This window comes from Coloeus monedula (genome assembly GCF_965178545.1).
Source record: "Coloeus monedula genome assembly, chromosome: 1".
In the NCBI taxonomy this organism is placed as follows: Eukaryota; Metazoa; Chordata; class Aves; order Passeriformes; family Corvidae; genus Coloeus; species Coloeus monedula.
Window position 1 is genome coordinate 125,580,459 of NC_138781.1, and position 13,227 is coordinate 125,593,685.

The following is a 13,227-nucleotide window of genomic DNA, read 5'->3' on the forward strand; positions in this document are numbered from 1 at the left end:
TAGAATAGGTAAGGTGTGAATTTGAAGACCAACACTGGAATAATATGGACTTCTGTGAGGCACCGCAATGTGAAATAAGTGTCTGCAGGTTTTTTTTCTTTTAGAGAAGTTCTTAAAAAAAAGTTAGTAGGTCAAATAAATATACTTTAGTCCAAATATGTTCCTTCTGAGTTCCAAATATGCACTTCTGAGCCATCATAGTTTAATATGAGGTTCCTGCAGGAGATTTGCTCTAGTCATTTTGCACCTCTTAGAAAAGAGAAAATATTGCTGTGTGTGACTTAACCTTGTTTTATCTTTTGAGATTAGTATATTTGATTTCAGTTACATAGGTGCATATATAGAAATAAAATCTTCCTTTAAATTATGATGGTTTGTAATACTTCCTATGTTTACTCTAATCAGTTGCAGTTAACATCAATTGAATTAAAATTACTTTCACAGAATGAGTGCTGACAGATTTTTAAATAGTGAAACTACTGGTCTGTGGGAAGCTGCTGCTAAATGTCTGAAGCTAAGAATAAGTATTTGGGGAATTAATACACTATTAAAAGCTTGTTCTCAATTTAAATTTATTCTAGTCAACATGTAGTTTATTTGAAAAGGAGAACACCAGGAAACTGAAAAAGGAAAAAAAATTTTTTCCTGTATTAAAATGAGGTGTGATCCTGAGACCCACTAGTTCCAAAATCTCCAAGGATGTGGTACTCAGGATAATAATTGCTTCAGCTTATTTTGTCTTAAAAAACAAGGCATAGTAAAGATCATTTTTTAACTAAAAGTTTCAAAATTCCTATTTTTTCTATGTGCAATATGTATCTGAAAATAGATAAACCTAAAAAGGGGGGGGGGGGGGAAGAAGTCTAAACATCTGTAAAATATAAATATAAAATACTTTCACTGTTATTTTTTAATGCATTTAAATTTTCTAGCACCATTGGCAGATTACATCACTTTCATTGTATATCCCATTGTAGATCACTGTCCCCTTGCCATTTTTTCATAATCTCCTTTATGGGAGGACAGTTTCCATGAGTTCACCCTCCTCCCTGAGAACATCTCAGAAATGAGATGTGCATCGGATGTGTTCCCTCCTGAGTTATGTTCCGGCAGTCGTTGACGTGGGTCGGCAGTGAGCCCATGCCAACGAGGGGAGCACTCCTGCTGAGCTGCATTAGCAAGAGCACTGCTAACAGGTCAGGGGAAGTGAGTGCTCACCTCTCCCTGGTGCCTGTGGGCTGCAGCTGGAATGCTGCGGCCGGCTTGGGATCTCTACGAGCAGCGGAAGTTCGGTGCGCTGGAGCAAGTCCAGTGGAGGACCCCAGAGATGGGGTGGAAGTACTGAGGAGGGGCAGAGGTTTGTTTAGCCAGGGGAGCAGAAGGCAAATGAGGAAGCTAATTGTTTCCTTTGATTAACTAATGGCTAATTAGGGAGAAGACAGACCTAGGTATGTCTCGGAGGTGCACAGCAAAAGGGCTACCAGTAAGAGACAAGCTGCAGCAAGGGAAATTCTAAATAGATCCATGGAAAAAATGTTACCATAAACGTGATTAAGAACTGGAGCCTAAAGAGGCTATGGAAAGTCCATCCTGGGATACTTCCAAAACCTAATAATTTTGCTACTTTGAGGAGGAGGAGGATGAACTAAATGACCTCCAGATGTTCCTTCCAGTACATGCTCTTAATTTTTTTGCTTGCTTAGTACCTGGACTTGAGGATTTCATGTTTTCTTCTTCCTCCTCAACTTCATAACTTGGGAAGTGCTGTTAATTTTATGAACTTGTAAGTGAGTTATGGGTCACCTGCTGTAGTGGTTTGGTCCAAAACACTCATTACTGTTTATCTGCTGTGAGATAAGAATTAGGAGAAATGCAAAGCAGGCACCAAACTTGAAAGAATATAAAGTTTATTAACAGACCTAAAAGAGGGAAGGAAAAAAAAAAATTATACCACCTTCAGAACTCTCCTCCTCCCCCCACCTTCCTCCCTTCTCCCACTGACAATGTAAAAAGACAACCCTTAAGATGTTCAGTCTGTTTACCACTTCCATAATAACCTTGTTTAGTCCATTTAGAAAGAGAAGTCTCTTCTTGCTCATGCTATGAAAACATTATCACAACGAGACAGCCGCCCACTTCCAAATATTGTTCAGTCCATTTAGGAAGAGGAGTCTCTCTGCCTGCGTGTGAGTCCTTTCCCCCAACTTGCAGCTTTTCCCGCAACTGCTTTCGAGGGTCCACTCCTGAAGTTTTTTGGGGTACAATTTTAAGGTTGAGCCGTTCAGAAACAAAAACAGAGGCCCTTCTCCTTCCCTGGGAGCAAAGGGTCTTCATCATCTTCATCGTTAAGACTATCTCTGGGAGCATCTCTAGGTACTGAGGTTTTCTCCTTTCCCGTTTGGAGCAAAAGTCCTCATCTGGTTCATCTCTAGGGACTGAGGTTTTCTCCTTTCCCGTTTGGAGCAAAAGTCCTCATCTGGTTCATCTCTCCCTGTCCAAGCTTCTCATGAAATTACAGCTGCGTCAGCATCTGCCTATCTCAGCGCAGGTGCTTTTGCTTACGAGTTGAACACTCCACCCCCCATATCTTCATGAAATTACAACAGGATACTCTGATATATCATAGCTTCACAACAGAATTTCAGCTTTAAGCATCTCCTCTCTCTCTCTTCCCTCAGGTTTCAGCTCTTCACAGCAGTAAAAGGGTTAATCTCACCTCGGCCTTGCAGTTTTGCAGCTGGAATGTTGAATTTTTCTTATCGAAATGGAGAGGGGGGAGAGCCGAGCCGCTCCGGCTGCCCACGGCAAGGCAGTGGGGGGGGTTCCACGGCTGGAACAGGTCCATGGCTCCAGGATGGCCGTGGCCTGGCCTGGCCCAAGCAGGGCCTGGCCGGGCCCGCTGGCCCCCACACGGGGCCTGCAGCCACCTGTGCCAGCGCCAGAAATGAGAGAGAGCTTGGAGGGGGAGTTTGCCTATTCTTAAATGTGGATCACAGAGGTGTTCACAACTTTAAGTGGCTTAGAGAATTGTCCATATTCAAACTGGCCAGCTGATAGGTTCTATCAGTTCCCAGAGGAAACTGTAAGCACCCCTTAGCAAGGACGTCCCTTCCGGGACTATGCTTGCTAACCTATGACACCTGCCCATGTCATATTTGGATATAGGCCAGATTTCATCTCCTGCCCTGCCCCAGCTGTTGATCTGTGCTCACCCAAAGCAAAGGCAGTCCCATCACACCAGGCCAGGTTCACTCCCCCGGCAAAGGGAGCAGGAGTGGTGGGCTCCCTGATCAGCTTTGGGGCTTGGAGCAGAGTGGAAGTTTCCTTTGTGGTCCCTCCACATCTCCACATGAGAGAATGATCAAGAAATTATGATTGGAACAGGAGGTTTCTTTCATAGTTTCTGTGCCAAATTTGTCACCAGTTTACATGGTGTAGCTTACTGAGGTCACCTGATCCAGCCCTGTTGGTTTAGCAGTGGATACCGATGGGTTTTAACACTTAAATGGTTTGCAGGGTATTTTTATATTTCCCTGATAGATATTTACCGTTTCGGTAATAAGTTACACAGCACAGAAATATTGATTAATCTGCAGCATTGCTGTCCCTGATTTTCTTTTTTAAATGAGAAATAGTTGGTGTCAACTTGTAACAAAGCTTTGTTAATTTTCCAGTAGAGCAGAAATAGTAACACGTGAACAAATGTTTCTTTGGATTAATACAACCTTATCATGACACAAATCTCTTTTCAGCTTTCCACTGGAATAACCTGAGACGAGAATATATGTTCGTTCAGGAGGTTTAGAGGCAAGCTGCTCTTAAATCCTCCAGCAGGTTATTTTTCTTGAACTCATTCCATCTTCTCACTCATGAAATTCTTCTGGATACTTAGCAAATATCAAATAAAACCATGTTAACTGTGTTTTCATTTATACTTTTTCTTTCTCTCTTCCCTTACCTAAACATGTAATTAAGGAGTTGAGTTAATTCATAAGTATTTATTCTTTTTCTCTCCAGTCTGAGTCATAGGAATTTTCCTAAGGCATAATTTTGACTTCTGGGACCTAACACTCTTTCCCAGATCACAGTTACCTTATGAGGTCTGGTGACTGATAGGCTGGGTGTCCCCAGTGTACTGCTCAATCCATTATTTATAATCAGTATCAAATCCATAGCCAAACACACATTTTTGTCCTCTTAGAAAAATTACACAAACCACAATTTTTTTAAATTTTCCCAATAGGGTAAAAAAAAGAACCACCCTCCCAAAATAAGGACTGTGAAGCACTGTGTTTTAAGTTTCAGCTCTTAGATTGGATGACTCAGCAGTGAAACCCAGACATGGGTCTGTTTATTTTATGGGCATACATCTCCTACCATCTGCTCGGCACAACCTGCCAGTTTGTGAACAGCAAAGGTCTGAAACTTGTAAAGATCCATGGTCTTCTGCCAGCTCCAATGAACACTGACAGGGGGCAGAACAGAAAAATGCATCATGCTGCCTTTTTGGTATGACATGCACGCACATGAACTCACTCTGTGCTAGACAGGTATAACATTTTAGCCACACCTTCCATGTGCTCTCTTTTCATGCGTCTCAGCTTTAGAGATGCATAATATTGTGTTTCCTCCTGAGGAACTGTGTCCCAAAACTACCCTGAGGAAATAAGGTTTATTTGGAGAAAATACCTGAAGACTGTACAGCAAGATTTTAGTTAGATTAGGTCTCAGAGTATTTTACAGTGATCTAAGGCTTTACGGGTAGTCACTGGAGACATGTTGCTGAATCCAAACATCAGCTCTGTGGTAAATGTGCAAGATTCTTCTGGCTCTGCTCCAAAAAGCATGTTATGTAGCCTGTACTCCTATTTCTCACATATTCTTCACCCTCTAAAAACCTAGCATAAGAATTTAATTTTATTATTGATATTCATATTTATCAAATTATCATATCAGCATTCAGTTGAAAGCATGTCTATTTGTCATAATAAAAGAACACTTGCCATCAATCAGCTTACAGATAATATTGTAAAGGAAATTAGAATGGGGCTTATTAGGTGTAGTCTGGTTTGGCTCAAGTATCTATGCTCTCATAAAACAAATATCACAGACCATACATTTGTATAGGTCAGCTTTATGACCAGCTGCAGAGTATGAATAAAAACACATACGCTGGTAAGAGCTGGCCAGAAGTGTCAGATGGCTGGCCAGCCACTGACAGCCAGACCCTGAGCACCCACTAAAACTCAACTAAAATTATGCTATGGCATATAAACATCACTCATGGATTCTCCAGATTCCAGAACAACCTCCTGATACTTGTAGGAGTCAAAAGGCACTGGTGATCAACCTGTTTTACCAGAACATTGATTCAGAGCTGTCTCTTCTTTGTCATCTCCCCGTTGATACCATCTTTTCTTAGTAATAATTCAGTGGAGCATCTATACACTGACTTAACTGGAAGCATATGTGTTTGGGACCAGTTATGTGCTTAAAACTAAGTGCGTGCTTCAGTGCTTTTGTGAACAGCTCATGTAGCTATTCCTCACTTTAGACCCTGCAGAGTCATCCCTCATAGCTGACAGAATCATGCCTGCAACTTAGTTGCTCAAGAATTCGTAGGAATTTCCAGAAATTATGATACTTCTAGTTAAAATACCAGTCTGTTTATGAGTTAAAACCAAATATGAAGATAAGTTCCTTTATCTCTAAAAATAATCTTTCAAGGCATGGTATTTCATATTTCAGCCTAAATAGTTCACATTTCAGCCTAAATATTTAAGTTTTTATCAAACAGAGAGCAGCTCTTCCCAGATTTGACAATTCTTTAAATTCAAGCAGTTCTTAATCGGAAGTATCAAGTCTATTCTGGATAAAATCCAGAGATGTTCCAGGAAGATCACTGGATTCACTGGTTTCATCTCTTTCAATGCACGACTGTGTTCAGCATTTTCACTATCATCTTACTGGTGTTCTCTAACAAGAAAGACTTTTTGGTAGAATGGCACCTTTTTAACAAAGCTAATTCTTTAAACATTTCTTAAAGTAATTCTGTGTACCAAAAATGTCTAGACAGAAAACATAGTTTACGCAAGAATTATTTTTAAAGCTTTCTGTAGTACTCCTTTGTGGTTCTCTTTTTGCACAGTTTCCATTTTAAAGTATCCAGTGAAATAGAGTGTCAGGTAAGTCCTCTGCAAGTTAAGTGTATATGACTCAATACTAACAGATTGGTATTACTATTTATGGCTAAAAGATTAAATTTATCGTTTTCATTGGCTCCTATTTGTTTGCACCTGAGAGTGGATATTTATTGGATAGCAACAGAAGTCTCTTGATGTTGAGCCTGTAACTACAGGCAAGTTAATAGATTTGGTAGAGAATGCTATGCAGGTGAAATATTTGCTGTCTTGACCTAGGTGCCTACATTTCTAGAGCTGACAAGGCAGGTCATGCATTTTTTATAACTAGAAAACTGCTAGAACTGTGACACTTAAAATCAATCTTCTCTATACAGCAAGAATGCAAAATTGCGTAGTCTGTAAAATTCCTAGGCAATTTTTTCTTTCTTTTCAAAGCTTGTGAAGTAGCTCAAAATTGCCAATTTTTATATAGTTATTCCTGTTATCCAGTGATTAATTCCTTCATTCCTTTTTCCCTCCAGTTCTGTCCCTGTGCATTTATCTGAATGTATTTCTAAAGCCTGTCATACATTTCTGCCCATATTGCACCAGATCTTATAGGACAAACTTTTTCCCTATCTGTTGAACCACTGACCATTGCATTTCTCAGGAACACTTCTCAGGGGCTAAGCCTGTATATAAATAACCATCTTTGAATGTATTCATGTTGTCAGACTCCAGAGCATGATTCAACAGAAAGTGGTTCAGTTATGAGAGAGTGGTACAAAAATTGGGATCTGCCATTACAGGCAGTATCAACTCAGTTCTAAAATGGAGGAGGAGATTTTTTTCCACAAAAATGCAGCAATTCCAAATTCCCTGAGTAAACCTGGCAAACTGTCCCTGTTAAACAGCTGCATTCATGTGCAATGTTCAAGTACTGCTGAGATGAAACAACACAGATCAGTATTTCCAGGGGCATTTAGGAGCCTTGGTCAGGACCAGGGTTCAGTTCTGCTCTACGGGAAGGCGTAGAGGAGATGACCTTAGCCAGTAAACATTTCTCAGTATTCAGGTCCAGTTCAGCAGAAATGAACTGCTGCTACTCTGCACTGTTTACCATAGACAACTAATTGCAGGGCACTTTTCAATATGTTGTGTGACATGGCCTCTTTTAATAGCCCAGAGAAAGCAAAAGCAAGACAGTTCTGATAGCAGTAGTGCAGCCCCGAACCAGACTCCTTTTCCAGCATTATCACATCAAGTTCCCTGGCACTGCCCCGGATCTGGTTACTGCTAGGGGAGGAAAACGATACACATGTATCCAGCCCGTGATGGTATTTCCATCTAAACTGTTTTCAAATTTAGAGCATACCTTTCGAAACAGGAAAAAAAGGAAATGAGATCTTGAGGACATGTTTAAATTCATGAGGTCTTCATTTTTAAGGTCTTATCTTAGCATTCCCTAGGCTGAGCAATAATACTCAAAGTCAGTCATACATTACAAAATTGAAAAAGCACCTGTAAAAATATTGCTGCTATGTTATATTTCCAGTTGCATGTTTTTTGGGGTTTCATAACTTTGTGATTAAAATCTGACAAGGTATTTAACACTGATGTGTCTACTGCAAATACTAGATGTTTACATTTCATAGAAGCCTTTAGCTTGCCTACTGTTGGGACACTTTTCATGACTTGTCTAATTCATTTCCCCTCTATATAAAGGGGCAGCAACTGTCTCAAATCCATCATGGTCTATTAACTGCACAAAGCTGATTTGAAGTCCTGTCTAAGTAGCTATTTACAGTGAAGCACGTCACAATGATTCATTCTGAATGTATAGTTTTATGCCTTAATTATAATCAGTAATGAAATAGACTTAATTTTAAGGCTGTGGCACAGCTGATTAATACCAGGAAATTGAGACCCCAGGTAGTTATGAAGTCAATTGGTGTTGTCTTCCTTATGTAGCTCTAAGTCACAACTGGAGCCATGCCAGTAGCAAGGCAAAACAAAACCACCAAGTACAAACAATCCGTTTTAACCAGCCCATGTTCTACCCTTTTTCTTTGAAATATTTTTATGGGGACAAACTTCTACCCCCAGAAGAAAATTCATCATGCTAGTGCTATTATCCAGGGAAAAGCTCCTGTTGCAGTACTGTTGCAGTGCTTGCCTCAACCCTGAGGAACAGGCACAGGTACTTAAATGTTTTAACTTCAGGTTTGGCAGAGAGTAAAGCAGCTTAACTTCTGAAGGATAGGATAGGATAGGATAGGATAGGATAGGATAGGATAGGATAGGATAGGATAGGATAGGATAGGAATATTGGTTTAATCTCAGCCAGCAACTAAGCCCACACAGATGCTCAGTCTCTCCCCCACCGGTGGGATCAGAGAGAGAATCAGACAAGTAAAAGCTGGAAAACTCATGGGTGGAGATAGAGTTTATTAGGGAAAGCAAAAGCAGTGCATGCAAAGAAAGCAATTCGTTCTCACTTTCCCAGGAGCAGGCAAGTGTTCAGCCATCTCTGGGAGAGCAGGGCTCCATCACATGTAACAATGATTTGGGAAGACAAATGCCATCACTCCAAATGTTCTCTTCCTCCTCCTTCTTCCCCAACTTTATGTACTGAGTATGATGTCATATGGTATGGATATACCATATCCCTTTGGTCAGCTGGGGTCACCTGTCCCAGCTGTGTCCCCTCCCAACCTCCCAGGCACCCCCAGTTCCCTCACCAGCATGGCAGCACAAAAAGCAGAAAAGGCCTTGGCTCTGTAAGCCCTGCTCAGCAATAACAAAAACATCTCTATATTATCAATCCTGTATTCAGCACAAATCCAAAACACAGCCTCATAGCAGCTACTGTGAAGAAAATTAACTCTTCCACAGCCAAAATCAGCACAATAGGATAGGACTGAACTATTTCTGTTGGAAGGGACCTGCAATGATCGCTGAGTCCAACTGTCTGGCCATTTCCATGGCGTGTTGTTAACAGCAGTGTCCAAATGCCTCTCGAACATTGACAGGCTTGGGGCAACAACCCCATCTCCAGGAAGCCTGTACAGTGTTTGACCACTGTTTTGGTAAAGAAATGCATCCTTATGTCTAGTCTGAACCTCCCCTGGCACAGCTTTGGACCATTCCCATCACTGGATCCACATGTCCCTCTCTGCTTTCCCTCCTCAGAGAGCTGTGAGGAGCAATGACATTGCCCCTCAGCCTGCTTCTTTCAAACTGGACAAACCCTATGTCCTTAGCTGCCAGTCCTTTTGCAGTTTTACCTCTCTTAAGCTCCTCTGCACTTTGCTGCCTGGGGCAGGGAAGGCACTGGGAAGAGCTGGCAGCCAGCACACACAGACCCAGCCAAGGCTCCAAGTGCATGTGCAGAACAAACCCTGCTTGGTTCAGGGTGGCTAGCAAAGCTCCTCCCAGTGGGGTAAGTTCCATCAGCTTTCAGGTGTGGGGTTTCAGGTGTGGAAGCATTAAAGATCCTCTCTCACTTTTGCTTCCCCTCTGAACCTAAATTGAGGAGGAATGTGAACTGAAGGTGGGGAACTGAGGTGAGAGGGAAATAGTTGCTGGAGGGTGGGTGATGAAATGAGGTGAAAGAAGGAAAAGGTGAGTCAGTGATGAGGAAAAAGGCTGACACAGATGAAGTTTCACAACATGACTGAAATGATGTAACAGCTTGTTGCAGCCAAATGTCAGGGTCTTGGGTTTTTTTCTACTATTAGTTTAGAATTTTTAATTCTGAGTTAGTTGTCCTTTCTCCTACTGAGGTGAGAATAAATCAGTGCAGGGGTCCCTAAAACAGCATGAAGACAGAAGCAAGAACTGTCCTATATTCCTATGGCAACAGTGAATTGTTAGATTGGCTTAGGTGTCTTGTGAAATATCACCGTAAGAAAGAATATAAACATGGGGAAAATAAGAAAACATATACCAATTAAAATTTAATGAAGGGATATTTCGTTTGTGTATATGCTAATAGCATTATTTAACTGATGGAGAAATGACAATCCAGAAACCAAAATTAATAGTCCTGAACTTAAAAGAATAGTTTGGTATTCATAGTGGGAAAGAAGGTAGAAAACAGGGGAAGGGAAGGGGCAGTGCATTCAGTCAGAATCTTCTTTTATGTGCATTAATGCATTTTATAGATCTAAAGATGAGCAGAAGGACCATTATGACAACTGTGTAATGCATGCTCAGTGCCTGATTACACTGGCATGGGCAGGGATTCAGGAAAGTTAGACTGAAAATTCCATCTTAGAACTCTAAAACATCTTTATAATGACACTTTTAAAGTAAAATTTAAAAAAGAAAAATAAAAGAGGAAATGAATCACATCTAATCCCTGTTTTAAATAGGGAACTATTATTGGCTTGTACTAGACACAGAGCGTTTTGTTTCAATGTTAGTCATAATACTGTTAAAAATGATCTAAAAGGTTATTGAAACCACTCCTACAACCTCTTGCTATAATTAATGCTAGACAAAGAGAATACTTATTCTACTTTAAAATGCTGCTTTTGAGACTCTTTAAAAACTAGTGCCATATGTTTATAACTATAACACATACCAAATAAACACAGGAACTATAGTGGTGCAGTCAGCTCTTACCCTTTAACAATCATCTCTTGCTAAGGGAGGAAGAGTGCACATGCTATTGCAGAACATAATCTGCAAAACTTTACAGCTCTTGGACACCTTTTCTTATAGAAAATTATGTTGTCACCTGTAGATATACCTTTACACTGAAAGTCTGGGCACGAGTGTAATTTCTCTGCCAGCCATCAGACTTGGTCAAATTAATGTCCTTTTACACGTGGCGTACTGTTCTGAGATCAGTCATGCCAATCCACAGGAGGATCTCAGCATGGAATCCATCTTTAACTCAGCCCATATGTTAGGCCAGAGAGTGCTCTCATGGTGCTGTGGTTCAGACCCTCATCAGCTCATTCCTCAGGTTATCAGGTCAGCAAATCTACCTGAGGCTTTATTTTCTTTCTCCGTTCTTCAGTCAGCATGACAGCATCCCCAAAACAGGCCAGAGCAGCCATTAGTTAATGGAACTTACCAAAATAGGTATGCTCTGATATTAATGTCCATTTCAAAAATTAAGATGGAGACTCCATTAGGACCAGCATCCATCTGTCTTCTTATTATTAATGAGGCAAGAGAAAGCTACTTATTCTATTCAGTCATGGGAACCAAAAAAAAGACACATTATAGAGAAACTTTACTGAAGCTGCAGCTAAAAGGCTCCAGTTACCAATAGCATTATTGAGTTTTGTTCTTTGCAATATCCAGCCAAGCTTAATTGCTTTGTATGCAAACTCTGGTCATTGTGGCTCAAGATGCAAAAGTGAACGAAACTTACTGAGTAATAGTTATTCATGGTTGTATTAAAATTATAAATAAACATAGGTATTTGTAGTTCTCCCTATTGTTATTCAGACTACCACTGACTTAAAGTCTTCACAGACTTCTTATTTTATTTGTGTGTCATGAGTACCATGTATGGCAAGCTTTGGGTATGGGCAAAGGAGCTCTGATCTCTCAGCACCTACCCATGTTTTTTTTTAAAGACGTTTAGGTTTTTTAAGACAGTGTGATGTGGAAAGGAAATTAAAGTCCCAGTTGCTTTTTAATTTGAAATGTGAAGGCAATGGGATCCACTGGAAAAATCCACCTGGAATCTTCCATCTGGTTCAGTGATGTTGATAATTAAGTCAGACAGATACTGTGCAGACAAACAGAAAAAACCTCTGTTTCCTCTCATTCTCCCACACTTGCTCTGATATTCAACACACATACAATGCTTTTTACAGGTACTCCTTCCAGACCTTTTCCTCCCAAGTTTCATATGAACCTCCGGACTTATAAATCCGAAGGAGTTTATCCAAGATAATTTCTTGTTTACTGTCCCTAAGGTTCTTCCCCTTGCTTGCACCTGCTGGCTGTAGGGAGTGGTTTATGTATTTTTCTATAGATTACATCCACAATTTGTCCTTTTCTTTCCAAAAAACTCTACAACTGAATCAGTTCTTCATCTGTGGGTTGGGGTTTTTTTTATTTTCCCCAAACCATGCTAGAAAATCCAAGTCACAGAACAAAGAAAAAAAAATTTTTTTCAAAGAAAAAAAGTTGGTGAAAACTGCCCTGCCAGTACTCCTTGACTCAGTAAATTAAGGCTTTTTACTTTTCTTTTCAGGGATGTGTGTAGTCTAGATACTCTCAATTTATATATATATATATGTTTGTTTGTTTGTTTTTTAATCTAGGTTGTATTTTTTTAATGCAGATTTGAAGTGATTTCGTTCAAGCTTATGTTTACCTAGCATGAGAAAGACATTGGGAAGAATGTGACTGAATTTGTGCCCTAAAACATTTCCCTTCTCAGTTTGCTGTTTAGGGGACAGCTTAAATTTTAAAAGAAATTTACCTTTCTCCTTTTACTATCCACCTGAAAGCAACAGGGGTTTGGAAGGCTGCTGGGAAATCATCTTCATCTCTCTCTCTCTCACAGAAATGGCAGTGTACAGAGGATGCTTCTGGCAAACTCCGAATTCACAAGTGCAAGGTGTCCAGTGACATCCTGGCCATCAGGAAGAGAACCCGCAGCATCCACTCCCGGGGATACAGTGGTAAAGACAAAGACTGCAACTGTGGAGACACTGATTACCGGAACAGCAGGGCCCAAAGGAAAAATCAAAGACAGTTCTTGAGAAACCCTAATGTGCAAAGTGAGTGTTATTTGATCTCTTGGACTCTGAGGCAGAGAGCAGGGGAACATGGCTAGCAGAGCATTTTCCTACCAGAGTGCTCTTGCTTTCACCTTCGTGTCTAATGAAGATGTCCGTAATTGGTAGTCAGGTTCTACGTAATTGCCTCTGTAATGAGTACCTAAAGTGGGCCTAAAGATGGAGAGGGACTTTTTACAAGGGCGTGTAGAGACAGGACAAGGGGAAATTGCTTTAAACTGGGACAGAGCAGGCTTGGGTTAGATATTAGGAAGAAATTCAGTACTGTGTGGATGTTGAGGCCCTGGAACAGGTTGTCCAGAGGAATTGTGGATGCCCCATCCCTGGACATG

The 13,227-nt window shown here is 40.6% G+C and overlaps 1 protein-coding gene across 4 annotated transcripts in view; it reads left to right on the forward strand.

The window, feature by feature from the left end:
* The window catches only part of SULF1 (sulfatase 1), a 70,195-nt gene that overhangs the window by 40,764 nt on the left and 16,204 nt on the right, over positions 1-13,227 (forward strand). For all 4 annotated transcript variants that reach the window (XM_082284569.1, XM_082284566.1, XM_082284568.1 and 1 more), the window contains one exon: positions 12,661-12,877. In XM_082284569.1, coding sequence (XP_082140695.1) covers positions 12,661-12,877 — 217 coding nt within the window. The remainder of the gene's footprint in view (positions 1-12,660; positions 12,878-13,227) is intronic.